We start from the raw sequence: 27,858 nt of genomic DNA on the forward strand, positions 1-27,858 counted from the left end.
AGCCAATTTTATATCCATTTAGATACCTCATTCTGGATCCCATGAGATTTAACATTATGCGACAACCTACCACGCGGTACCTTGCTAAAGTCCATGTAGACAACATCAATTGCACTGTCCTCATTTACCTTCTTGGTCACCCCTTCAAAAAGCTCAATTAAATTTGTGAGACATGATTTTCCATTCACGAAGCTGTGCTGACTGTCCCTAATCAGTCCTTGCGTCTCTAAGTGCCTGTAGATCCTGTCTCTCAAAATACCTTCCATTAACTTACCCACCACAGATGTGAGGCTCACTGGCCTGTACTTCCCAGGCTTTTCCCTGCAGTCCTTTTTAAACATTTGCCACTCTCCAATCTTCAGGCACCTCAGCCATGACTACTGATGATGCAAATATCTCAGCTAGGGGATCTACAATTTCCTCTCTAGCCTCCCACAATGTCCTGGGATACATTTCATCAGGTCCTGGAGATTTATCTACCTTGATGCGCTTTAAGACTTCCAGCACCTCCTTCTCTGTCATATGCACAGTCCTCAAGACATCATTTTTTTTTTCCCCCCCAAGTTCCCTAACATCCATGCTTTTATCAACAGTAAATACGAATGAGAAATAATCATTTAGGGTCTCACCCATTCCTTGTGGATCCATGTAAAGATGACCTTGTTGATCCTTACGAGGCTCTATTCTCTCTCTCATTTTTTTTTGCCCTTTATGTAGAAGCTCTTTGGATTCTCCTTTGCCTTATCTGCCAAAACAATCTCGTGTCCCCTTTTTGCCCTCCTGCTTTCTCTCTCAACTCCACTCCTACGCCCTCTATACTCTTCAAGGAATTCACCTGATCCCAGCTGCTTATGCATGTCATATACCTCCTCCTTCTTGACCAGGGCCTCAATATCCCGAATCATCCAGGGTTCCCTACTTCTGCCAGCCTTGCCCTTCATTCTCAGAGGAATGTGCTTAACCTGAACCCTGGTTAACACACTTTTGAAAGCCCCCTCCCCCACTTGCCAGATGTCCCTTTGCCTTCCCACAGACTCCCCCAATTAACTTTTGAAAGTTCCTGCCTGATACCATCAAAATTGGCCTCACCCCAATTTAGAAGTTTAACTTTTGGGCCAAGCCTATCAGTATCCATGGCTATCTTAAAACTAATAGAATTATAGTCACTGGTCCCAAAGTGATCCTCATTAATACTTCTGTCACCTGTCCTTATTTTTCAAGAGGAGGTCAAGTTTTGCCCCCGCTCTAGTTGGGCCATCCACATACTGAATGAGAAACTCCTTCTAAATATACAACAAATTTCTCTCCATCCAACCCTCTAATACTATAGCTGTCCCAGTCAATGTTGGGAAATCTCTGACTATTACCATCCCATTTTTCTTGCAGCTATCTGTAATCTCCTTACATATTCGTTCCTCAATTTCCCGTCAACTGTTTGGGGGCTTATAGTCCAACCCCATCAAAGTGATTTCCCTTTTCTTATTTCTCAGTTCTACCCATATAAACTCAGTGGCCGAATCCTCGGATATATTCCCTTTCCATGATGTTTTCCCTAATCAAAAGTGCTATTCCCCCTCCTCTCAACTCCTGTCCAATCTTTCCTATAGCACCTGTACCCTGGAACATTGAGCAGTTGTTTGAAGGCAAGACATGGAGGTGTAGGGATGGCCTTGGCGAGGTGTTTGTCTTCATCGATGGTACATACTCTTGTGACTCTGCCAACATTGTCCACCTGATACGCTGCAGGAAAAGATTTCCCAGGGCATGGTACATTGGTGAGATCATGCAGACGCTACGATAATGGATGAATGAATACTGCTTAACAATCACCAGGCAGGAACGTTCCCGGGTAACACTTCAGCAATCACAGGCATTCAGCCTCTGATCTTTGGATAAGCGTTCTCCAAGGTGGCCTTCATGATACACGACAACACAGAATCGCTGAGCAGAAACTGATAGCCAAGTTCCGCACACATGAAGACGGCCTCAACCGGGATCTTGGGTTCATGTCACACTATCTGTGACCCACATGACTTGCCTGGGCTTGCAAAATCTCACTAACTGTCCTGGTTGGAGACAATACACATCTCTTTAACCTGTGCTTAACCCCCTTTCCACTCGCTTTAAGACTTGATTACCTGTAAAGACTCACATTTCAACCATTATCTTGTAAATTGAGTTTGTGTCTGTATATGCCCTATTTGTGAACACAACTCCTTACTCATCAAAAGAAGGAGCGAGACTCTGAAAGCTTGTGCTGCCAAATAAACCTGTTGGACTTTAACCTGGTGTTGTGAGATTTCTTATTGTGTAACATTATCAGATGTATTTTCAAACTTCATATCTAAGACTATATTTTCCAAGTGGGAATTAATCTGGTTCACGTTATGGATACCTTGGGACATAGCCCCTTTAAGGTAAAAGGTCATGTGACCCAGGGTGTGGGGTGAGCTGACCGGGAACTGCCCTGAGAGGACTGTAGAGCGGGAGTAGGCTGAATTACGATCTGTGTTCCCTGATGCCCAGCTGTGGAGCAGTTCTTGAGGGAACTCCTTGCTACTAAGGAATTTAACACTGGCAATGAAGATTGGAGTGTTCGACGGTTCATAAGGTGAAGGGTCGGGATCTTTAACACAAAGTGTCTAGAGATCCACAGTGTACAGCATTAAAGAAAAGGAAACTTTTGGGGGACGGGTAGGACCACGGGGTTAAGAGGGCATTGCGGGAAACAGCTAGTGGTAGAACTCAGGTGCTGTCAATGGTTGCAAGTCAGTCTCCACGACTGTCGCTGGCATCTGGTTATGAACGATTGCAGAAAGACAATTTTTAGGAGATTGCAACACTGAGTGCTTGGGGAGAAGCAAGTGCGGAAGACAGCGCAGGAAAAACAGGCTTCAGGCAGTTCAGGGGCAGGAAAACCTCTGCAGCCAGTAAAGAGAAATGGTGGGAAAATTTGGTACAATAGGGGTGTTCAATGAAGACTGAGTCGTGGATGGCCTACATCAAACAGTCAGTATTTTTGTCACCACGAATAGGGTGGTGCACCACCTCATTGTGTCAGTCTTTTTGAGCACAACAGGAAGCGAAATGTTCGGCATCTTGGAAGCCTACTTGCAACTGGAGCAACTGACAAAAAAGCTGTTAAGGGGTTGTGTACAGTATTGGAGGGGCACTTTGCACCAGAACTGCTGTTGATTGTGGAGTGTTTTCAGTTTTACAAGCAGGACTAGATGGAGGGCAAGACCATTATCATATTCGCTGAGCATTGTGAATTTGGGGTTTTCTTGCAGGATGCGCTATGGGACCCCTCCATCAGGAGACAATTCAATGAGGACTATTGGAGTTTAAGGCAGCATTTGAGATCAATGTCACCAAAGAATGGACTGACAGAGGCAGTGTGAGGGAGCACAAGGTGGTAGACACATTTAAGAATTACTCACGGCCCGATGAATGCCACCTTTGTGACGGAGGGGGATCTCACGGATCCAGTTGTTGGACATAGGAAGTTCAGTGCTGGAACTGTCGGAAGGCGGGCTACTTTGCCTGAAACTGCAGAGCACCAGGGTCTAGAAGAGTATGAGTTGAAGTGATCAATGTTCAAAACCCAGGAGGGAAGCGGCAAGTGGTCAATGTAGACGAGGACAAGGAATCCATGGGGTCTGCAGATGGAACTGCAGACTGAAGACATAGTTCAAATTAAACATTTTGTTTGTGCGAGGTGAAGCAAACCTGTTCTGGAAACCACTGAAGATGGAGGACGACACAGTGTTGTTGATCCCAGAATCAATAAAGAAGGCAAAGTTGAATCATCTTCCCCTAAAGCCTGCAAACATCACTCTGAGGAAATATAATGGACGGCTGGTTCCTCTTGAGGGCAATGTCTTGGCCAAGGTGCAGCTGAAGGACTAATGTGCGCAGCTGCCTTTGTATGTGGTGAAGGGTGATTATCCCACATTGTTCAAACAATCTTCGTTGAAACAATTGAAATTGAACTGAGAAATGGTGAATTGACAAACGGAGTCATATTCAAGTCTGAACAACATTTTGGAAAAATAAGATAGTGTTTAATGGAACCCTTGGTGAGGTGAAAGGTGTTAAAGTGAGGTGCAGCTGAAGCCAATGCATGCCTGAAGAGCATGAAGGCATGTCCAATGTTGTATGCGATTAGATGCAAGGTGCGGGCTGAACACAAGATTAGTAAGCTTAGGAGTATCGGAACCAGTGGCCACAAGTGAGTGGGCCACACCCATTGTTCCTGTCATGAAGGCCCACTGAGTCTATGTGGGAATTTTGAAGTTACAGTGAACCCTGGCCTACGTGCAGATTAGTATCGGTTGCCTTTTATTGAAGGCCTGTTTAGTGGCTTTGTTGGCAGTCAGAAGTTTACCAAGGTAAATCTTTCACAAGCTTACTTGCAGGTGGAGGTGGATGAAGACACCCAGCCACCATTAACTATCATTGTCCAAAAAGGGTGACATTATAAGTGACTGTCTTTTGGGATTATGCCAGCCCTGGCCTTTCTTCAAACAACAATTGACCAAGTATTGCGTGGTCTTCCAGGGGTCTAATGTTATTTCGATGACATCCTGGTGATGGGTTCCACAGACGAGGAACATTTGTGAAACTCAGACGTTGCTGAGGCTGCAGGAACATGGGCTGCAGATTAAGAATCAGAAGTGAGAGTTTTTCCAAGGCCTTGTTGAGTACTTAGGTCATGTTATCGACAGTGAGAGGTTTCATAAAGCACCAAAGAATTAGGAGCCATAACGAAGGTGCCAAGACCAGAAAACCCGTCCCAGTTGAGGTCTTTTTTGGGACTCAAATGAGTATGGCAAATTTGTGCCTGACTTGACAACAGTATTGAAACCTCTGCACCAGCTGTTGATGGGCAGGCATGGCAGTGGGCGCCAGAGTGCGAAAAGGCAGCAAACAAGCACTGAAGGAGTCCAGCGTCCTAGTTCATTTAAACTCCAAGTTATCTCTGTGTCAGGCCTGTGATGCATCACTGGAGTGGTGCTATCCCATGTGAAGGTGAATGGAGAAGATAGGCCCAATGCATTCACACCTAGGTCACTCTCTAAAGTGAAAGAGAACTACGTGCAAATAGAGGCGGCGGCACTGGACATCATTTTTGGCATTATCAAGTTTCACCGCTATCTGTATGGCAGGAAGTTTGTCTTGCAGATGGACCACAGGCCGCTGACCATGACTTTGTACTTAACTCGGAGATTCCATTTATGTATGCATCTTGACTCCACCAATCTAACCTATATGTTCCTCCCAATAATTACAAAATTTCAATCAGATCACTGCTGAACTTTTCAAATTCCAGGGGAAACGACCATGGTTTGTTTACTCTTTGTAGCTTAACCTTTGGAGTAAATCTGGGCGGTGTTCCTTCTGAGGCTGATATATCCTTACTAAGATGTGGCATTCATGCAAAGGATTTGGGGTTCTTTTTTATGTTACTAACTACCCCAGGTTACTGCAGAGGGCAAGGGGAGAAATAGCTGAGGCCTTAACAGATATCTTCACATCTTCTTTGACCAAAGGCGAGGTTCCAGAGGACTGGAGATTAGCCAATGTTGTTCTTTGTTTAAGAAAGGAAGCAGAGATAATCCAGGAAATTATAAACCAATGAGCTGAATGTCAGTGGTAGGGAAGCTTTTGGTGAAGATACTGAGGGACAAGATATATGCACATTTGGAAGAAAAGAACATTAAGTACTGGAGTTGGGATGTCTTATTGAAGTTGTACAAAGATATTGTTAAACTAGAAAGAGTGCAGAAAAGATTCACTAGGATGCTGACAGGACTTGATGGTTTGAGTTATAAGGAAAGGCTGGAAAGACTGGGACTTTTTTTTTCTTGAGTATAGGAAGCTCAGGGGTGATATTATAGAGGTCAATAAAATAATGAGGGGATAGATGAGTTAAATAGACAACATCTTTTCCCAAAGGTAGGGGACTCTGAAGCTAGAGGGCATAGGTTTAAGGTGAGAGGGAAGAAATACAAGAGCATCTAGAGGGGCAATTTTTTCATTGAGGGTGAGAGGTCTGGAACAAGCTGCCAAAGGCAGTAGTAGAAACAGGTAAAATTTTGTCTTTTAAAAAGCTTTTAGACAATTACATGGCTAAGATGGGGATAGAGGGACATGGGCCAAATGCAGGCAATCGGGATTAGCTTAGTGGAAAAAATTGGGTGGCATGGACAAATTGGGCCGAAGGATAAACCTTATGACTCTATAAAGTAGTTAGTGACAGGCAGCATGGTTTTGTACGGGGAAGATCAGGTCATGTCTCACCAACGTGATTGAGTTTTTTGAAGAGGTGACAAAGATAATTAATGAAGCAAGAGTTGCGAATGTAGTTTATATGTACTTTAGTAAAATGTTTGACAAGGTCCTATATGGCAGACTGGTACAAAAACTAAAATCACATGGGATTGGGGGCAGGTAGGCTGGCTAGATGGATATAGAGCTGCCTTGGTTATGGAGGAGAGAGAGTAGCAATGGAAGGGTGATTTTTCAGAATGGAGATCTGTAGCTCTGCAGGGATCAGTACTGGGAGCACTGTTTGTACTATGTATAGATGATCTGGAGGAAACTGTGTGAAGTCTTCATGTTGTTTAGGGAGTTTGCACGTTCTCCCCATGACTGCGTGGGTTTCCTCTGGGTGGTCCAGTTTCCCCCAACATCCAAAGATGTGAGGGTTAGGTCATGCTAAATTTTCCCCTGGTGTCCTGGGATGCATAGGTTAGTGGGGTTATTGGGGTAAATATGTGGGATTACAGGGATAGGGCCTGGATGGTGTTGTTGTTGATACAGACTTGATGGAATGAATGGCCTCCTTCTGCACTGTAGGGTTTCTATAGTAAAACCTAAAAGTGGGTCGTCTGATTAGTAAGTTTGCGAGTGACATGAAGATTGTTGGAGTTGCTGACAGTATCAGGAATTGTCAGAGGATTCAACAGGATATAGATAGATTGGAAACTTGGACACAGAAGTGGCAGATGGAATTTAATCCAGACAAATGCAAGGTGATGCATTTTGGAGGATCAAATGTAGATGAGAATTATACTGTAAATGGTAGAACCCTTAGATACATTAACATAGAGGGATCAGGGCACTTAGGTCCAATGTTCCCTAAAACGGCCAAGGTGATTAAGAAGGCACATGTACGTTTGCCTTCATCAGCTGGGAAATCATGTTGCAGCTATATAAAAGCTTGATAAGGCTGCATTTGGAGAACTGAGTGTAGATCTGGTTACCATACTACCAGAAGGACATGGGAGCTTTGGAGAGAATACACCAGGATGTTGCCTAATGTCGAGGGTGTTGACTTTGGAGGACAGATTGAATAAACTAGGATTGTTTTCACTGAAAAGACAGAAGCATAGGGGACACCTGCTAGAGGTCTACAAAATTGAGGGGCATAGACAGGGTGGATAGTCAAAGGCTTTCTCTTAGGGTAGAAGTATCAATTATAAGGAGGCACAGGTTCAAGGTGAGAGGGCAAAAGTCTGAGGGGGATGTGTGGGGGAAGTTTTTCAGAGTGGTGGGTGCCTGGAACATGCTGCCAGAGGAGGTGGTGGAAGCAGGCACATTAGCAGCATTTAAAGAGGCATTTGATGGATACATGAATAAAGAGGGAATTAGAGGGACATGGACAGAGTAAGGGCAGAAGGTTTTTTTTAAAAAGAATTTAGTTAGGCCATCATAATCGGCACAGGCTTGGAGGGCTGAAGAGCCTGTTCCTGTGCCATACTTCACTTTGTTTTTGTATTCTATTTCAATTTCTTCCTGTACAATCTATTCTCCCTGGATTTGATTGCATTCTGTACTTGACACATGCCATATCTTCTGTTAGATTTCTGAAATTTGCCTACACTCTTGCTCCTTCCTTCTTTTCAGTTTTCATTATGTACTACTATGTACTAACAAAGCAAGTGGACAGAAGATGATGCTTTGCAGTTTGCCAAGAATCAGCATCCTATGGATGCATATAGTTCATTAGTCAAGTAATTGCAGAACATACATTTTGCAATAATTCAACACTCAGACAATTCAATATTTTGGATATGTCATTCAAAGTCTCCAGTTTCATTTTAGATGGTGGAAAAATGCAGTTCACAAGACATTGGCTGTTCGCCAATCCTCTGGGACTTTCCCTGTAGCCAGTGAGGATACAAAGATTTCTCTCAAGGCCCCAGCAATTTCCTCCCTTTCCTCCCTCAGTATTCTGGGGTATATCCCATCAGGCCCTGGAGATTTGTCTACCTTGATGTTTCTCAAGAATCCCAATACCACCTCCTTTTTGATCTCAACGTGACTCAAACTATTTACACATCCTTTCCCAGACTCCTCATCCGCAAAATCCTTCGCTTTGGTAAATACTGACGCAAAATACTCATTTAATATCTCGCCCATTTCCTCTGGCTCCATGCATAGATTCCTTCCCTTGTCCTTGAGTGGACCAACCCTCTCCCTGGCTACCCTCTTGCTCTTTATATATGTGTAAAAAGCCTTGGGATTTTCCTTAATCCCGCTGGCCAATGCTTTCTCGTGACCTCTTTTAGCCCTCTTTACTCCTTGCTTAAGTTTCATTCTACTTTCCTTGTATTCCACACTTGCTTTGTGTGTTCCCAGCCTCCCAGCTTTGACAAATGCTTCCTTTTTCTCTTTGACTAGGCTCACAATATCTCTTGTTATCCAAGGTTCCCAAAACTTGCCATACTTATCCTTCATCCTTACAGGAATGTGCCAGTCCTGAATCCCTATCAACTTACACTTGAAAACCTCCCATATGCCAGATGTTGATTTGCCTTATGACATCTGTCCCCAATCTATATTCTTCAGTTCTACCTAATATTGTTGTAATTAGCCTTCCCCCGATTTCGCACCTTAACTTATAAGGATTCTACTTTTCTTTATCCATCAGTACCTTAAAGCTCACTGAATTGTGGTCACTGTTCCTGAACTGCTCCCCTACTGAAATATCGACCACCTGGCCAGGCTCATTCCCCAATACCAGGTCCAGTATGGCCCCTCCCTAGTTGGACTATCTACACACTGTTTCAGGAAGCCCTCCCGGATGCTCCTTACAAACTCTGCCCTATCCATATTTGTTTTTACATATTTGTTCCTCTATCTCCCACTAGTAGTTGGGTGGCCTATAGTAAACCCCCAACATTATGACTACTTCCTTCCTATTTCTGAGCTCTACCCATATTGCCTCGCTATACGAGCCCTAAGGTTGTCCTCATGCAGTACAGCTGTGAAATTCTCCTTAACCAGCAGTACAACTCCCCCACCCCTTTTACATCCCCTTGGAAACATCTGTATCCTGGAAGGTTAACCTGCCAATCCTATCCTTCCCTTAACAAGTTTCTGTAATGGCAACAAAATCATAGTTCTTAGTACTAATCCAAGCTCTAAATTCATTTGCCTTACACTTCTCGCATTGAAACAAATGCACATCAGTCCACCAGACTCTCTTTGATTAGCAACACCACCCTGCTTGCTATTTCTCTGAATCTTACTGGTCCTACACTCTGGTTCCCCTTCAGCTAATTCACCTTTGTTTTGATTCTCTCCCCCCCCCCCCCGACAAACTAGTTTAAATCCTCCCACGTGACACTAGCAAACCTCCCGGCCAGAATATTTATGCCTTTCCAGTTTAGATTCAACCCATCCTTTCTGTACAGGTCCCACCTGCCATAGAACAGACCTCACTGGTCCAGGTATCTGAAACCCCCCTCCTACGCCAACTGTTTAGCCACGTGTTGAGCTGCACTATCTTCCTATCCCTAGCCTCACTAGCACGTGGCACAGGGAGTAATCCTGAGATTACAATCTTAGAGGTCCTGCTTTTTAACTTTCTACCCAACTCCCTAAACTGCTGTTGCAGGGCCTCATCACTCTTCCCATCTATGTTGTTAGTACTAATCTGTACCACAACATCTGGTTGTCCACTCTCTCCCTTCAAAATGCATTCTGCCTGTTTAGAGATATCATGGACCCTGGCACCACGGAGGCAACACATCATCTTGGAGTCTCTTTCACATCCATATCTGCACCCCTAACAATAGAGTCCGTTATAACTATTGCCCTAGTACTCTTTGTCCCTCCCCGCTTAACAACAGAGCCAGCAACGGTGCCACTGTTGTGGCTGCTGCTGCTGTTATCCCCTGATCGGCCATCTCCCTCAGAATATGGCGATGAGCTGAAGCATGGGAAACAAAGTGGCATGGGCTTGAGAGGGTGCAAGCTGGGAAGGCAAAACAGTAGATCTGGGCTGGAAGGTGTGCCCAGGGGTTAGAATTAGGGCCACTGCTCTGGAGACAGTGCAGAGCAGATTTACAAGGCGGCTGTCAGGGCTGGAGAAGTGTAGCTATGAGGAGATTGGATAGGTTAAGGCTGCACAGTGGCACAATGGTTAGCACTGCTGCCTCACAGCGCCAAGGACCCGGGTTCAATTCCAGCCTTGGGTCACTGTCTGTGTGGAGTTTGCACATTCTCCCAGTGTCTGCTTCCTCTGGGTGTTCTGCCCCCACACCCCTAGTCCAAAGATGTGCAGGTTCAGTGGATTGGCCATAATAAATTGTCTGTTAGTGTCAAGAGGATGAGTAGGGTAACTGGGATAGGGCCTGCGTGGGATCATTGTTGGTGCAGGCTAGATGGGCCAAATGGCTTCCTTCTGCATGATGTGGGACTGGGATAGACACAGTAAGAAGTCTCACAACACCAGGTTAAAGTCCAACAGGTTTATTTTAAGCTAGTGGTGTTTGCTACTAAATAAACCTGTTAGACTTTAACCTGGTGTTGTGAGACTTCTTACTGTGTTCTCCTTCTGCACTGCAGGGATTCTATGATTCTACTGAGTGCTGGGGTGGTAGTTGAGGTGGATACAATTTTGTCTTTAAAAAGCCTTTCGACAGTTACATGGGTAAGATGGGTTATACAGGGATATGGGGTTAAAAAAAGGGGGCGGCATGGACAAGTTGAGCCAAAGGGCCTGTTTCCATGCTGTAAACAACTATGACTCTAGGTTGGGTTATTTTCATTGGAACAAAGGCTGAGGGGGACTTGATAGAAGTGTACAAAATTATAAGGGGAAGAGGTGGAATGAATAGGATAAAATTGTTCCACTTGGTGGAGAATTCTAGAATCAGGGAATAGAGATTCAAGTGTCAATAGGTGTAGAGGGGCATGAGTGTTGTGAAGTTGGGTAGAGTAATTGTAGATTGGTGTTTATAAAATTGTAAAATGCTAGGGAGAAAGCATTGCATGGTCTTCTTTAAAAGGTGGTGCTTCTACTTGCTTAGAGAGAGTTAAAAAAGTGCAAATACATAAAGCGCCCCAAACTGAAACATTTGTAGCGAAAGCCCAAGCAGCAGTGTTATCAAGATGGCTTTTGAATTTAGCCAATAAAATTGAATCACTGACTTAGATATCAAGAACCTATTAAATTTAAATCTGATGGTTTTGACAACGTAGAACCAATTCTACTGTGGGAAATATTGATACGTCATCACTTGTATAAAACGGGACAGCAAGAGCAACTGCCACCTGCCAGAGATAACAGCTCACAGCTTTGAGAGAGAGAGAGGGAGAGAGAGAGAGAAAATCGCTGGATCTCATAGCTTCATAGTTATGTCTTAGAGAAAGCACCATCTGGATAGCAAAGGTACCAAAAGAAGAAACAAGTCCCAGACAAAAGAATCAACAGAAAAGGCCTAGAATATTCCAGAACATACAAAACCTGGCTGTAGTTTAGACAGCAACTAAATTCTAATTTTTGTTAGAGTGCGAATTGTATTTATTGGAACAGCATACTATTAGAATCTTATTTTATTCAGGAATAGTTAATAGTTAGAAGGGATTTAAACAGTTTGTTAATAGTTTAGTTAATTTGTTCACTTAGATAAATAAATTGTTACATGTTGATTTTAGAATACGTTTCAGGCATTTAATTTGTATTTAACCACCAGAACTTGCTGAAAAACAGGTCACACCACTTCAAACACACTTTTTACAGATTATAAGGCACGGTACTCCTCTGTGAATGTTTTGGTGTTAGTTCTCAGAGGGGGTATCAAACTCCGCTTCACAACTTTGTTTTTTTTTACACAGAGGACAGTGAGTGTCTGGAATTCACTGCATGAGTTGGTGCAGAGGCAGAGGCCCTACACTCTTTTAAAAAGTACCTAGATCTTAACTGCTGTAAGATACAGGACTATGGGCAGGTACAGGAAGGTGGGATTAGAAAGGGCACCTGGGCATCCTCAGGCTGGCAGAGGCAAGATGGTCCGAATACTGGAGGTACTGGAAGTCTTAAAGCGCAACAAGGTAGATGCCTTGGCCTTAGAGGGAGTGCAGAGGAGGTTCACTAGGCCGACACCGGAGATGAGGGGGTTGGCCTATGAAGAGAGACTAAATAGACTGGGTCTGTACTCGTTGGGAGTTTAGAAGAATGAGGGGGGGATCTTATAGAGACGTATAAGATAATGAAGGGGATGGATAGGGTAGAGGGAGAGAGATTCTTCCCGCTTAGAAAGGATAGCAGGACTAGAGGACACAGCCTCAAGATAAGTGGGGGGGGGGGTGGGGGTTGCAGTTTAGATCAGAGTTGAGGAGGAACTTCTTCACTCAAAGGGTGGTGAATCTCTGGAATTCTCTGCTCATTGAAGTGGTGGAGGCTACCTCGCTAAATATATTTGAGTCACGGGTAGATAGGTTTTTGATAGACGGGAATTAAGGGTTATGGGGAGAAAGTGGGAAAGTGGAACTGATTCATTTCAGATCAGCCATGATCTTATTGAATGGCGGGGCAGGCTCGAAGGGCTAGATGGCCTATTCCTGCTCCTATTTCTTATGTTCTAGATAAATCCCTGAGATCTATTGAAGTGTAACCCAAGATATTGTGAGAGGCTAGGGAGGAAATTGCAGGTCCCCTCGCCGAGATATCTGAATCATTAATAGTCACAGGTGAGGTGCCTGAAGATTGGTGAATGGCAAATGTTGTGTCTTTGTTTAAAAAGGATTGCAGGAAAAAGTCTGGGAACTACAGGCCAGTGAGCCTCAACCTGTGGTGGGTAAGTTGTTGGAAGATATTTTGAAAGACAGGATCTACAGGCATTTAGAGATGCACGAACTGATTAGGGGCAGTCAGCATGGCTTTGTGAGTGGAAAATCATGTCTCACAAATTTGATTTGAGTTTTTTGAAGGGGTAATCAAGGAGGTAGATGAGGGCAGCGCAGTTAATGTTGTCTAGATGGACGTTAGCAAGACCTTTGACAAGATACCGCATGGTAGATTGTTGCATAAGGTTAAAATCTATAGGATACAAGGTGAGGTAGCTAAATGACAAAAGCCACAGAGTAGTTGTAGAGAGTTGTTTTTCAAACTGGAGGCCTTTGACCAATGATGTGCCTCAGGGATCAGTGCTGGTCCACTGTTATTTGTCATTTATATTAATAATTTGAATGAGAATATAGAAGGCATAATTAGTACGTTTCCAGATGACACCTAGATTGGTGGTGTACTGGACAGTGAAGAAAGTTATCTCCAATTGCAACAGGATCTTGATCAATTGAGCCAGTGGGCTGACAAATGGCAGGTGGAGTTTAATTTAAATAAATGGGAGGTAATGCATTTCGATAGACTGAACCAGGGCAGGACTGAATCAGTTAATGAGAGGGCGTTGGGGAGAGTTACAGAACAAAGGGATCCAAAGGTACATGTTCATAGCTCCTTGAAAGTGGACAGGTGGACAGAGTGGTGAAAAAGGCATTCAGCATGCTTGGTTTCATTGGTCAGAACATTGAATACAGGAGTTAGGACGTCCTGTTGAAGTTATATGAGACATTGGTAAAGCCTCACTTGGAATACTGTGTGCAATTCTGATCACCCGATTATAGAAAGGATATTATTAAACTAGAAAGAAGAGATTTATTAGGATGCTACAGGGATTTAATGGATTGAGTTATAAGGAGAAACTGAATAGATTAGGACTTCTTTCTCCGGAGTGTAAGAGGCTGAGGGGTGACCTTATAGAGGTCTATAAAATAATGATGGGCATAGACAAGGTGGATAGTCAATATCTTTTCCCAAAGATAGGGGAGTCTAAAACTAGAGGGCATAGGCTTAAGGTGAGAGGGCAGAGATACTAAAGTGTCCAGAAGGGCAATTTTTTCCACACAGAGGGTGGTGAGTGTCTGGAACAAGCTGCCAGAGGTAGTAATAGAGGCGGGTACAATTTTATCTTTTAAAAAGCATTTAGACAGTTACATGGGTCCAATGGGTTTTGAGTGATAAGGGCCAAATGCAGGCAATTGGGATTAGTTTAGAGGTTTTAGAAAAAAAGGCGGCATGGACAGATTGGACCAAAAGGCCTTTTTCCATGCTGTAAACCTCTATGACTCTATATGCAACTCCCACCATTTGGCCTCGGCTTGCAAAATCCTACTAACTGTCCTGACTTGAGATAATTGACACCTCTTTAACCTGTGACTATCCTTCTTTCCACTCGTGCTGTCTGTAAGATTTCATTATTGTAAAGACTCAAATTCCAACCATTCTTCACTTTCCAATCTGTAATTATCTTGTAATTGTGTCTTTGTCTATATATGCCATGTATGTGAACCTATCTCTTCACTCAACTGATGAAGGTGCAGCACTCTGAAAGCTCGTGATTCCAAATAAACCTGTTGGACTTTAAGCTGGTGTTGTGAGACTTCTTACTATGCCCACCTCAGTTCAAAGTTGGCATCTCCACATCATGTCTTTGTCAATCGAGGCATAGATTATAAAAACAGGGAAGTCATGTTGGAGTTGTATAGAGCTTTGGTGAGGCCACAGCTAGTGTACTGTGTGCAGTTCTGGTTATCGGAAGAATGTAATTGTACTGGAGAGGATGCAGAAGAGATTCACCAGAATGTTGCCTGTGATGGAACATTTAAGCTGTGAAGAGAAGTTGGGTGGGGTTGGGTTGTTTCCATGGAGCAGAGAAGACTGAGCTGTGACCTGATCGAGACGTATAAGATTTTGAGGAACATGGACAAAGTGGATAAGGCTTCTTCCCTTAGTTGAAGTATAAACAGACATATGTTCCAGGTGAAGGGTTCAAGGTGAGGGGCAGGTGGTTTGTGGAGGGTGTGAGGAAAAATCTTTTATCCAGAGGATGCTGATAGCTTGGAATGCAGTGCCTGCAAGGGTACTAGAGGTGAGTTGCCTCACATCTTTTAAAAAGTACCTGTATGAGCACTTGGCATGTCATAACATTCAAGGCATTGGGCCAAGTGCTGGTGAATGGGATTAGGTGGGAAGTCAAGTGTTTCTCGCATGTTGACTCAGACTCGATATGCCAAAGGGCCTCTTCTGCACTGTATGATTCTATGACACTATGAAAGTCAACTTCAAAGAAAGATCTTTTCCAATAAAATCCAAGCATTGTTGCACAACAGAACAGATCTTAAGCATTTAGATTGAAAAGTGGTGCCTGCACGGTAAATCTGAAAAATAAACCAAAACTACAAAACTTACCGGTGCCTTCTTGTCAATGGGTTTGATGACAAATTTCTTGTCATTGAAGGAGATATTGCGGATTTCACTCCATGGGAAACCAATCTTGGGTGTTAGTCTAAGATTTAAAAGATAACTTTACTTTCCAGTCTGGGCTTCAACTAAACTAAGCATTTCATTCCACACATTCACAACCAAGATTCTGCACATTGATTATTTTGTACGTAGACTCAATTTATTGGAAATGCATCTTTGGTGCATATTGGGACAAATGGTCATAATTTAAACAAATTATGAATTCATATAGTTTATCAGAACTGGTATTAGAATAATTGTAATTATTACGTTTTAAATTCTGAGACACATGATTACCAAATTATGTCACAGAACAAAAACTGAAAATGCATCATAATGACATATAACAACAAATGGTCTTGCACGAATAATAAAAAATACACATCAGGAATCATTAATTTTAATTATGGAATTGAACCAGTTTGAATTCTTTTATCCTCAACAACATCATAGAACTATACCACAGAATAGTTATAGTACAGAAAATGGCCATTTGGCCCATTAACTTTAATGTTTAAATTAAAAAATTTTTTTTAACCCTTTAAGTTTACAAATAGTGACTGGAAACGCTATAGTTCGGGTACTTTAGATGGGTCAGTTTTTATCAAATATGCGCAGGAGGGTTTCCTGACATAGACCAACAAGAGGCAAGGCCACATTGGTAATCAAACAAACCAGGTGTGACCAGATTTGGAGGTAGGTGAGCACTTTGGTGATAGTGACTACAATTCAGTTATGTTTACTTTAGTGATGGAAAGGGATAGGTATATACCGCAGGGCAAGAGTTATAGCTGGAAGAAAGGAAATTATGATGCGATTAGGCGAGATTTAGGATGCTTAGGATGGGGAAGAAATCTGCAGCGGATGGGCACAATTGACATGTGGAGCTTGCTCAAGGAACAGCTACTGCGTGTCCTTGATAAGTATGTACCTGTCAGACAGGGAGGACGTGGTCAAGCGAGGGAACCATGGTTTACTAAAGAAGTTGAATCTCTTGTGAAGAGGAAGAAGGAGACTTACATAAAGATGAGACATGAAGGCTCAGTTAGGACGCTTGAGAGTTACAAGTTAGCTAGGAAGGACCTAAAGGGAGAGCTAAGAAGAGCCAGGAGGGGACAGGAGAAGTCTTTAGCAGGTAAGATCAAGGAAAACCCTAAAGCTTTCTACAGGTATGTCGGGAATAAAAGAATGACTAGGGTAAGATTAGGGCCAGTCAAGGATGGTAGTGGTAAGTTGTGCGTGGAGTCCAAAGAGATAGGAGGGGTGCTAAATGAATATTTTTCATCAGTATTCATACAGGAAAAAGACAATGTTGTTTAAGAGAATACTGAGATACAAGCTATTAGAGTAGACAGGATTGAGGTTCATAAGGAGGAGGTGTTAGCAATTCTGGAAAGCGTGAAAAGTCCCCTGGGCCGGATGGGATTTATCCTAGGATTCTCTGGGAAGCTAGGGAGAAGATTGCAGAATCTTTGGCTTTGACCTTTATGTCGTCATTGTCTACAGGAATAGTGCCAGAAGACTGGAGGATAGCAAATGTTGTCCCCTTGTTCAAGAAGGGGAGTAGAGACAACTGTGGTAATTACAGACCAGTGAGCCTTACTTCTGTTGTGGGCAAAGTTTTGGAAAGGATTATGAGAGATAGGATTTATAATCATCTGGAAAGGAATAATTTGATTAGGGATAGTCAATATGGTTTTGTGAAGGGTAGGTCGAGGTGACCAAAAAGGTGGATGAGGGTAAAACAGTTGATGTGGTGTATATGGATTTCAGTAAAGCATTTGATAAGGTTCCCCATGTTAGGCTACTGCAGAAAATATGGAGGCATGGGATTGAGGGTGATTTAGCAGTTTGGATCAGAAATTGGTTAGCTGAAAGAAGACAGGGTGGTGGTTGACAGGAAATGTTCACCCGGTGTTCAGTTACTAGTGGTGTACCGCAAGGATCTGTTTTGGGGCCACTGCTGTTTGTCACTTTTATTAATGACCTGGATGAGGGCGAAGAAGGATGGGTTAGCAAATTTGCAGATGACACTAAAATTGGTGGAATTGTGGACAGTGTGGAAGGATGTTGCAGGTTACAGAGGGACATAGATAAGCTACAGAGCTGGATTCAGAGGTGGCAAATGAAGTTTAATGTGGAAAAGTGTGATGTGGAAAGAGTAACAGGAATACAGAGTACAGGGCTCGTGGTAAGATACTTGATAGTGTAGTGTAGAGGTAATGCTGCAACTTTATAAGACCCTTGTCAGGCCTCACTTGGAGTACTGTGCACAGTTCTGGTCACCTCACTATAGGAAAGACGTAGAAGCTATTCAAAGGGTACAGAGGAGATTTACAAGGATGTTGCCTGGACTGGGAGGCATGACTTATGAAGATAGGTTGAGGGAGCTGGGTCTCTTTTCCCTGGAGAGATGAAGGTTGAGAGGCGACCTGATAGAAGTTTATAAAATGTTGAGAGGAATAGATAGGGTGGATTCTCAGAGGCTATTTCCTCGGGTTGAAATGGTCGCTACGAGAGGACACAGATTTAAGGTGCGGGGAGGCAAGTACAGAAGTGATGTTAGGGCTAAGTTTTTCACTCAGAGGGTGGTGAGTGAATGGAATCGGCTGCCGTCAGCGGTGGTGGAGGCGAACTCGCTGGGGTCTTTTAAAAGACTTCTGGATGAGTATATGGGATTTAATGGGATTGGGGGTTATAGATAGGTCTATGGATTGGTAGGTGTTGATGTGATCGGCGCAACTCGTGGGCCGAAGGGCCTGTTTGTGCTGTAGTGTTCTATGTTCTATGAGCAGAGAGATTTCGGAATCCATGTGCATAGATCTCTGAAGTTGGCACCCAGGTTGATAGGGTTGTGAAGGTGGTGTACAGCGTGTTAGCTTTTATTGGTAGAGGGATTGAGTTTCAGAGCCATGATGTCATGTTGCAGCTGCAATTGGAGTATTGCGTACAGTTCTGGTCGCTGCATTATAAGGAGGACGTGGAAGCATTGAAAATGGTGCAAAGGTGACTTACGAAGATGTTGCCTAGTATGGTGGGAAGGTCCTATGAGGAAAGGCTGATTGACTTGAGGCTGTTTTTGTTAGAGAGAAGAAGGTTAAGCGGTATCTTAATAAAGGCATACAAGATGATCAGAGGATTAGGTAGGGTAGACAGTGTGAACCTTTTTCCTCGGATGGTGATGGCTAGTATGAGGGGACATAACTTTAAGTTGAGAGGTGATAGATATAGGACAGATGTCAGAAGTAGGTTCTTTACTCAGAGAGTAGTAAGGGCATGGAATGCCCTTCCTGCAACAGTAGTGGACTCGTCAACATTAAGGACATTTAAAGGGTCATTGGAATAGTGTAGGTTAGAAGGGCTTCAGATCCATTTCACTGGTCAGTGCAACATCGAGGGCCGAAGGGCCTGTGCTGCTCTGTAATGTTCTATTGATACTGCATCGATTCCAATAGAGCATCTTACCCAGGCCCACCGCCCTATCCCTAAGCATTTACTATGGCTAATCCAGCTAACCTACACATCTTGGGACATCAAGGGGCAATTGAGCATGACCAATCCACCTAACCTGCAAATCTTTGGAATGTGGGAGAAACTGTGGAGCACCAGGAGGAAAATCACACAGACATGACGTATAAATTCCTCACAGTTACCCAGAGTCAGACTTGCATTCCTGGCGCGTAAGGCAGCAATGCTCATCACTGTGTCTCTGTGTCACTCTTCCATTCCATTACTAGATTGGCATTCTTATAAAGGAAAACAATTTTCATGCAGAGGGAGTAATTTGCGCAATTGTGGGCACCAGTCTTTAGAACATGGGGATGCTTTGGAGAGGGTTAAGGAGTGATTTCAGAACCAAGGAATTGCAGTTCATAGATTGACTGGAGAAGTTGGGGTGGTTTTCCTTGGAGCAGACAGTTGTAAATAGAAAAGGCTAAGAGATTTAATAGGGATGCATAAAATCATGAAGGGGTTTGATAGTCTAAAAAATACTGTTTCCAATTACAGTGGTTAATAGTGATCGTCAAAAGAGCTAGGATGACAGAAAAAAGTACAAGCAGCAATTAGGCTCAACAGTGATAGAATCATGCATATATATTCAACAACAGATTGCAAAAAGGGATAGGATAAATACTTGGAGAAAACTAAAATGAAGGGATATGGGAGAAAAAAAAGGAGTGGGACTAACTGGATTATTCTTCAAAGGAACATGCAGACTCGATTGCCAAATAAGAACATAAGAAATAGGAGCAGGAGTAGGCCATCTAGCCCTTCGAGCCTGCCCCGCCATTCAATAAGATCATGGCTGATCTGTCGTGTCTCAGTTCCACCTTCCCGCCCTCTCCCCATAACCCTTAATCCCCTTGCCTATCAAAAACCTATCAACCCGCGTCTTAAATATATTTAGCGAGGCAGCCTCCACCACTTCAATGGGCAGAGAATTCCAGAGATTCACCACCCTTTGAGTGAAGAAGTTCCTCCTCAACTCTGTTCTAAACCGCCCCCCCTTTATCTTGAGGCTGTGCCCCCTAGTCCTACTGTCCTTTTTGAGCGGGAAGAGCCTCTCCACCTCTATCCTATCCATCCCATTCATCATCTTAAACGTCTCAATGAGATCTCCCCTCATTCTTGTAAACTCTAACGAGTACAAGCCTAGTTTATTGAGCCTCTCCTCATAGTTCAACCCCCTCAACTCCGGTATCAGCCTAGTAAACCTCCTCTGCACTCCCTCCAAGGCCAAAATATCCTTGCGTAAGTGCGGCGCCCAAAACTGCACACAGTACTCCAGCTGCGGCCTCACCAATGCTCTATACAGCTGCAGCAAGACCTCCCTACTTTTATATTCAATCCCCCTCGCTATGAAGGCCAGCATCCCATTCACATGATTTTCTTCTATGCTGTACTGTTCCATGATTCTATGGTTAAGAGTGGAAGTTAGCACTCAGATCACCCATGAATTAATTGCACAATGTGGAATTTCATGGACATTTCAAGTATCCCTGAGGGCAACATTTGTGGGAAATGTATCCAGTTGGAGATGCTCACTGAACACACAGGTTAGAGCAGCAGCACTGAGGAGGACACAATTAGCTGAAATTGTTATAGCTACAGAGATATGGTCACACCAAAGGTGCAGGAGATGGGTGACTGCCAGACAGGGAAGGCATTCAGTGCAGGGATCCCCTCTGGTTGTCCCTGTATCTAACAAGTATGCTGTTGTGGATACTGATGAGTGGAAAGTTCCATCAGGGGACAGCAACAGCAGAGGCTAGAACGAAGGCACCACAGCTAGCCCTGTTGCACAGACAGGGAGGGGAGTGGGGTACAAGACATAGCAAAGCAATAGTGGCAAGAGATTCAATAATTAGGGGCACACATATGGCTGCAAAGAGACTCCAGGATGGCAGTTTGCCTCCCTGGTGCCAGGGTCCTAGATGTCTCTGAGCGGGTGCAAAGCATCCTTAAATGGGAGGGAAATCAGACAGATGTCATTGTCATAGAATCCTACAGTGCAGAAAGATGCCCTTCGGTCCATCGAGTCTGCACCGAACACAATCCCACCTAGGCCCTACCCCCATATCCCTACATATTATACCCACTAATCCCTCTAACCTACGCATCCCTGGACACTAAGGGGCAATTTCTTAGCACGACCAATCAACCTAACCTGCACATCTTTGGACAGTGGGAGGAAACCGGAGCACCAGAAGGAAACCCAGGCAGAAACGAGGAGAATGTGCAAACTCCACACAGACAGTAACCCGAGCCAGGAATCAAACCCAGGACCCTGGAGCTGTGAAGCAGCAGTGCTAACCACTGTGCTACCGTGCCACCCGTGTCCACATCGGCATGAATGACATAGGTAGAAAGAGTAATGAGGTCCTGCAACAGCAATTTAGGGAGTTAGGTAGCAGACTGAAAAGCAGAATCTCCAGGGCAGTAATCTCAGGATCACTCCCCATGCTAGTGAAGCTAGGAACAGAGAGATAGTGCAGCTGAACACGTGGATAAAGAACTGGTTCAGGAGGGTGGGTTTCAGTTTTTTAGATCATTGGGATGTCTTCCAGGGATGGTGGGGCCTGTACCAGAAGGATGGGTTATACCTGAACTGGAGGGGCACCAATATCCTGGCTGGGAGGTTTGCTAGTTTGGTTCGTGTGGGTTTAAACTAATGTGACAGGGGGGTGGGAATTGGTGTTTTGGCAGATAAAGCAAAGAAGGATCCAAAGAGCTTCTACAAATACATAAAGGAAATGAGTAACTAAGGAGAGAGTAGGACCTTTTAAGGATCAATAAGATAATGTATGCACGGATCCACAAGAGATGGGCGAGATCCTAAATGAATACTTCTCATCTGTATTTACTGTTGAGAAAAGCATGGACGTTAGGGAACTTGGAGAAATAAATAGTGATGTCTTGAGGAATGTACATATTACAGAGAAGGATGTGCTGGAAGTCTTAAAGCGCATCAAGGTAGATAAGTTCCCAGCATCTAATGAAGTGCATCCTAGGACATTGTGGGAGGCTAAGGAGGAATTGCGGATCCCCTAGCTGAGATATTTGAGTCATCGAAAGTCATGGGTGAGGTGCCTGAAGATTGGAGGGTGGCAAATGTTGTGCCTTTGTTTAAAAAGGGTTGCAGAGAAAAGCCTGGGAACTATAGGCTGGTGAGCCTCACATCCGTGGTGGGTAAATTGGTGGAAGGTATTTTGAGAGACAGGATCTACAGGCATTTAGAGAGACAAGGACTGATTAAGGACAGTCAGCATGGCTTTGTGAATGGAAAATCATGTCTCACAAATTTGAGTTTTTGAAGGGGTAACCAAAAGGGTCGATGAGGACAGTGCAGTTGATGTTATCTACATGGACTTTGGCAAGGCCTTTGTTAAGGTACCAAATGGTGGGTTGTTGCATAAGGTTAAATCTCATGGGTTCCAGGGTGAGGTAGCGAAATGGTTACAAAGTTGGCTTGATGACAGAAGCCGGAGCATGGTTGCAGAAGGTTGTTTCTCAAACTGAAAACCTGTGACTAGCGGTGTGCCACTGGGATCGTTGCTGGCGCCACTGTTATTTGTCATTTATATTAATGAATTAGATGAGAATATAGGAGGCATGTTTGGTAAGTTTGCAGATGGCACCAAGATTGGTGGCATAGTGGACAGCAAAGGTGGTTATCTCCGCTTGCAATGGGATCTTGATAATTGGCCAGTGAGCTGACAAATGGCAGATGGAGTTTAATTTAGATAAATGCGAGGTGATGCATTTTGGTAGATTGAACCAGGGCAGGACTTACTCAGTTAATGGTAGGGCACTGTCAATAAATTATGAGGGGCACAGTTCAGCTAGATAGTCAATATCTTTTCCCAAAGGTAGGGGAGTCTAAAGCTAGAGGGCATAGGTTTAAGGTGAGAGGGGAGAGATAGAAAAGTGTCCAGAGGAGCAATTTTTTCACACAGATGGCGGTGAGTGTCTGGAACAAGCTGCCAGAGGTCGTAGTAGAGGCGGGTACAATTTTGTCTTTTAAAAAGCATTTAGATAGTTACACGGGTATGATGGGTATAGAGGGATATGGGCCAATTGCGGGCAATTGTGATTAGCTTAGGGGTTTCTAAAAATGAAAGGGCAGCATAGACAAGTTGGGCCAAAGGGCCTGTTTCCATGCTGTAAACCTCTATGACCACTGGGGAGAGTTACAGAACAAAGGGATCTAGGGGTACAGGTTCATAGCTCCTTGAAAGAGGAGTCACAGGTGGACAGAGTGTGAAGAAGGCATTCAGCATGCTTGGTTTCATTGGGCAAAACCTTGAACATAGGAATTGGGACATCTTGTCTTGTAAAACGTCTACATTTGTAAGGCCACATTTGGAATATTGTGTACAGTTCTGGTCACTATTATAGAATGGATATTATTAAACTAGAAAGAGTGCGGAAGATATTTACTGGGATGCTACTGGGACTTGATACTTTGAGTTATAAGGAGAAACTGGGACTTTTTGCTCTGGAGCGTAGGAGGCTGAGGGCGATCTTACAGAGGTCTATAAAATAATGAAGGACATAGATCAGCTAGACGGTCAGCATTTTTTTCCCAAAGGTCGGGGAGTTTGAAACTAGAGGGCATAGTTTAAAGGTGAGATGGGGGAGATACAAAAGAGTCCAGGGGGCAATTTTTTGAACATAGAACATTACAGCACAGTACAGACCCTTTGGCCCTCAATGTTGTGCCCAGCTATGTCCAATCCCAAGATCAAGCTATCCCCTCCCTATAATTCTGGAGTGCTCCATGTGCCTATCCAATAACCGCTTGAGAGTTCCTAAAGTGTCCAACTCCACTATCACAGCAGGCAGTGCATTCCACACCCCAACCACTCTCCGAGTAAAGAATCTACCTCGGACATCCCTCTTATATCTCCCACCATGAACCTTATAGTTATACCCCCTAGTGACAGCTACATCCACCCAAGGAAATAGTCTCTGCACGTCCACTCTATCAATCCCTCTCATCATCTTATAAACCTCTATTAAGTTGTCTCTCATCCTCCTCCACTCCAAAGAAAAAAGCCCCAGCTCCCTCAACCTTTCCTCATAAGACCTACCCTCCAAACCAGGCAGCATCCTGGTAAATCTCTGCACTCTCTCCAATGCTTCCACATCCTTCTTATGAGGTGACCAGAACTGAACACAATGTTCCAAATGTGGTCTCACCAATGTCTGGTATAGTTGCAGCATAACCCAACAGCTCTTAAACTCAAATGGCCTGTTAATAAACGCTGATACACTATAAGCCTTCTTCATGGCTCTATTCACTTGAGTGGCAACCTTCAGAGATCTGTGGATATGAATCCCAACATCTCTATGTTCCTCCACATTCCTTAGAACCCTGCTGTTGACTCTGTATCCGCATTCAAGTTTGTCCTAGCAAAATGAATCACCTCACACTTATCAGGGTTAAACTCCATCTGCCACTTTTCAGCCCAGCTCTGCATCCTGTCAATGTCTCTTTGCAGCCTGCAAGAGCCCTCCACCTCGTCCAATACTCCAACAATCTTGGTGTCACCAGCAAATTTACTAACCCACCCTTCAGCCCCTTCTTCCAAGTTTTGATAAAAATTTCAAAAAGCAGAGGACCCAGCACTGATCCCTGTGGTACACCGCTGGTAACTGGCCTCCAGTCTGAAAATTTTCCCTCCAACACCACCCTTTGTCTTCTATGATACAGCCAGTTACTTATCCAATTGGCCAAATTTCCTTCTATCCCACACCTCCTTATCTTCTTCATGAGCCTACCATGGGGAACTTTATCAAACCTTATTATCTGAAGCAAACTGCCAGAGGTAGTAATAGAGATGGGTACAATTTTGTCTCTTAAAAAGCATTTAGACAGTTACATGGGTAAGATGGGTATAGAGGGATATGAGCTAAATGCGGGCAATTGGGACTAGCTTAGTGGTTTTAAAAGAAAAAGGGCAGCATGACAAGTTAGGCTGAAGCACCTGTTTGCTTGCTGCAAACCTCTATGGCTCCGAGTTCTTAAAACTATTGCCCTCCATCTGGTCCCACTGTGTCAACCATGAATAAGACAATCTCCATCCACATTACTCTGCCAGCTCTCCACTTCCAACTATATCTAACTTGAGAAAAAAAACTCTTCAAAACATTTAAAACTGTAATTTTAAATTTACAATTGTTGAGCAGTTGGTCTGCCATTCACCATTATATTTCAACAGGTTTATAATCAGGCCTTCACCTCCACCTTTGATGCCCCTATCCCTATTAAAACCATTGCTCCCACCACTAGTCACTCCCCCAGCATGGCCCTTATCTCACTTGATAAAGGCAAGGAATCGAGATTTGAACATTTATGATGGATATGCAGTTTAGCTAATCATCAGATTTGATTGGAATAGAAATCACCACTATGTGCTCTCCGCTGCCAAACAAGCTCACTGTAGCGTGGTAGGTAACTCTGTTTTATTACAAATATCTATATCCCTCCTACTTCCACCACTCAGATGTGCAACAAGTGTGAGGAACTCTTTCACACTAAGCTCGAAATTATCTGCTCTCTGTCCCTTGCCCACTGGACAAAACATCCTTCAAGAATTCTAAATCCACTCGACTACTACCTGCCCCGCTCTGCTTAACTCCAATTCATAGAATCCCTACAGTGCAGAAGGATGTTATTTGGCCCATCAAGTTTCCATTAACTCTGTCTTATCCCTGTAACCCTGCATATTTACCATGGTTAATCCACTTAATCTACACATCCTTGGACACTAAGGGATAATTTAGCATTGTTAATCTACCTAATTTGGATTGTGGGAGGAAATCGGAGCACCCGAACGAAACCCACGCAGACATGAGGAGAACATGCAAACTCCACACAAAGTTAACTAGGTATCGCGATAACATAGGTTAGGGTTGTTCAGTATTTTCATTCTTTTAGATCAATGTGTGACGTATCTCATTTGTAACCTGTGTCCAACTGACTGCGAGCTGCAGAATTGTATGAACCATGATGATTTTGTCTGGCTGAGTGGTGCTTTTGACTCATTGTCTTTATTTTACTTGCCAGCAATCTGTTGGTTAAGTTTCTTGTGTTAACATGTGCTTGTGTTAAAGTCAAGCACGGAAGTTAAGATTTCGACAGTATGAATATAGTTATTTGGACAGTAAAGAATTGATTGGAGATAGTCAGCATGGTTTTGTGGCGGGTAGGTCGTGCCTTACTAACCTTATTGAGTTTTTTGAGAAAGTGACCAAAGAGGTGGATGGGGGTAAGGCAGTGGACGTGGTGTATATGGATTTTAGTAAGGCGTTTGATAAGGTTCACCATGGTAGGCTTCTGCAGAAAATGCAGATGTATGGGATTGGGGGTGATCTAGGGAATTGGATCAGGAATTGGCTAGCGGATAGGAGACAGAGGGTGGTGGTTGATGGTAAATATTCATCATGGAGTTCGGTTTCGAGTGGTGTGCCTCAGGGATCTGTTTTGGGGCCACTGCTGTTTGTAATTTTTATTAATGATCTGGATGAGGGTATAGTTGGGTGGATTAGTAAGTTTGCTGATGACACCAAAGTCGGAGGTGTGGTAGATAGTGATGAAGGGTGTCATAGTTTGCAGGAAGACTTAGACAGGTTGCAGAGCTGGGCCGAGAGGTGGCGGATGGAGTTTAATGCGGAGAAGTGTGAGGTAATTCACTTTGGTAGGAATAACAGATGTGTCGAGTATAGGGCTAACGGGAGGACTTTGAATAGTGTGGATGAGCAGAGGGATCTAGGTGTATGTGTACATAGATCCCTGAAAGTTGGGAATCAAGTAGATAAGGTTGTTAAGAAGGCATACGGTGTCTTGGCGTTTATTGGTAGGGGGATTGAATTTAGGAGTCGCAGCGTCATGTTGCAACTGTACACAACTCTGGTGCGGCCAAGCTTGGAGTACTGTGTGCAGTTCTGGTCCCCACATTATAGGAAGGATGTGGAGGCTTTGGAGAGGGTGCAGAGGAGGTTTACCAGGATGTTGCCTGGTATGGAGGGGAGGTCCTATGAGGAGAGGCTGAGGGATTTGGGGTTGTTTTCGCTGGAAAGAAGGCAGCTAAGAGGGGATCTTATTGAAACATATAAGATGATTAGAGGTTTAGATAGGGTGGATAGTGATAGCCTTTTTCCTCTGATGGAGAAATCTAGCACGAGGGGGCATGGCTTTAAATTAAGGGGTGGTAGTTATAGGACGGATGTCAGGGATAGGTTCTTTACCCAGAGGGTGGTGAGGGATTGGAATGCCCTGCCTGCTGCAGTTGTAAATGCGCCTAGTTTGGGGGCGTTTAAGAGATCCGTGGATAGGTTTATGGACGAGAAGGGATTGGTTTAGGTTAGTGGGTCATTGTTTTGTAACTGGTCGGCGCAACATCGTGGGCCGAAGGGCCTGTTCTGCGCTGTAATGTTCTATGTTCTATGTTCTATGTAATCAGATTTAGTCATATCATTGACCTTCCAATAATCTATGAAGAATCATTGAATACCATCTGGTTTGGGGACCAACACGATTGGTGAACTCCACTCACTTTGACTTGGCTCTATGATGTAATCTTACAGCATCACTTCCACTTCCTTCTGAGCCTGCACTGTTTTGAGAGGATTAAGCCGATAGGCGAGTTGTATTATCGGAAGCAACATTCCCGACGTCAACCTCAGGAATTGGCTAGCTGATAGAAGACAGAGGGTGGTGGTTGATGGGAAATATTCAACCTGGAGTTCAGTTA

At 43.8% G+C, this 27,858-nt stretch overlaps 1 protein-coding gene across 2 annotated transcripts in view; it reads right to left on the reverse strand.

Annotated features, from left to right (window-relative positions):
- The window catches only part of LOC145337479 (ezrin-like), a 253,035-nt gene that overhangs the window by 55,146 nt on the left and 170,031 nt on the right, over positions 1-27,858 (reverse strand). For both annotated transcript variants that reach the window (XM_080182269.1, XM_080182270.1), the window contains exon 8: positions 15,545-15,641. In XM_080182269.1, coding sequence (XP_080038395.1) covers positions 15,545-15,641 — 97 coding nt within the window. The remainder of the gene's footprint in view (positions 1-15,544; positions 15,642-27,858) is intronic.

Source organism: Carcharhinus amblyrhynchos, unplaced genomic scaffold, assembly GCF_965287045.1.
Source record: "Carcharhinus amblyrhynchos unplaced genomic scaffold, sCarAmb.v2.hapA scaffold_50, whole genome shotgun sequence".
Taxonomy (NCBI): domain Eukaryota; kingdom Metazoa; phylum Chordata; class Chondrichthyes; order Carcharhiniformes; family Carcharhinidae; genus Carcharhinus; species Carcharhinus amblyrhynchos.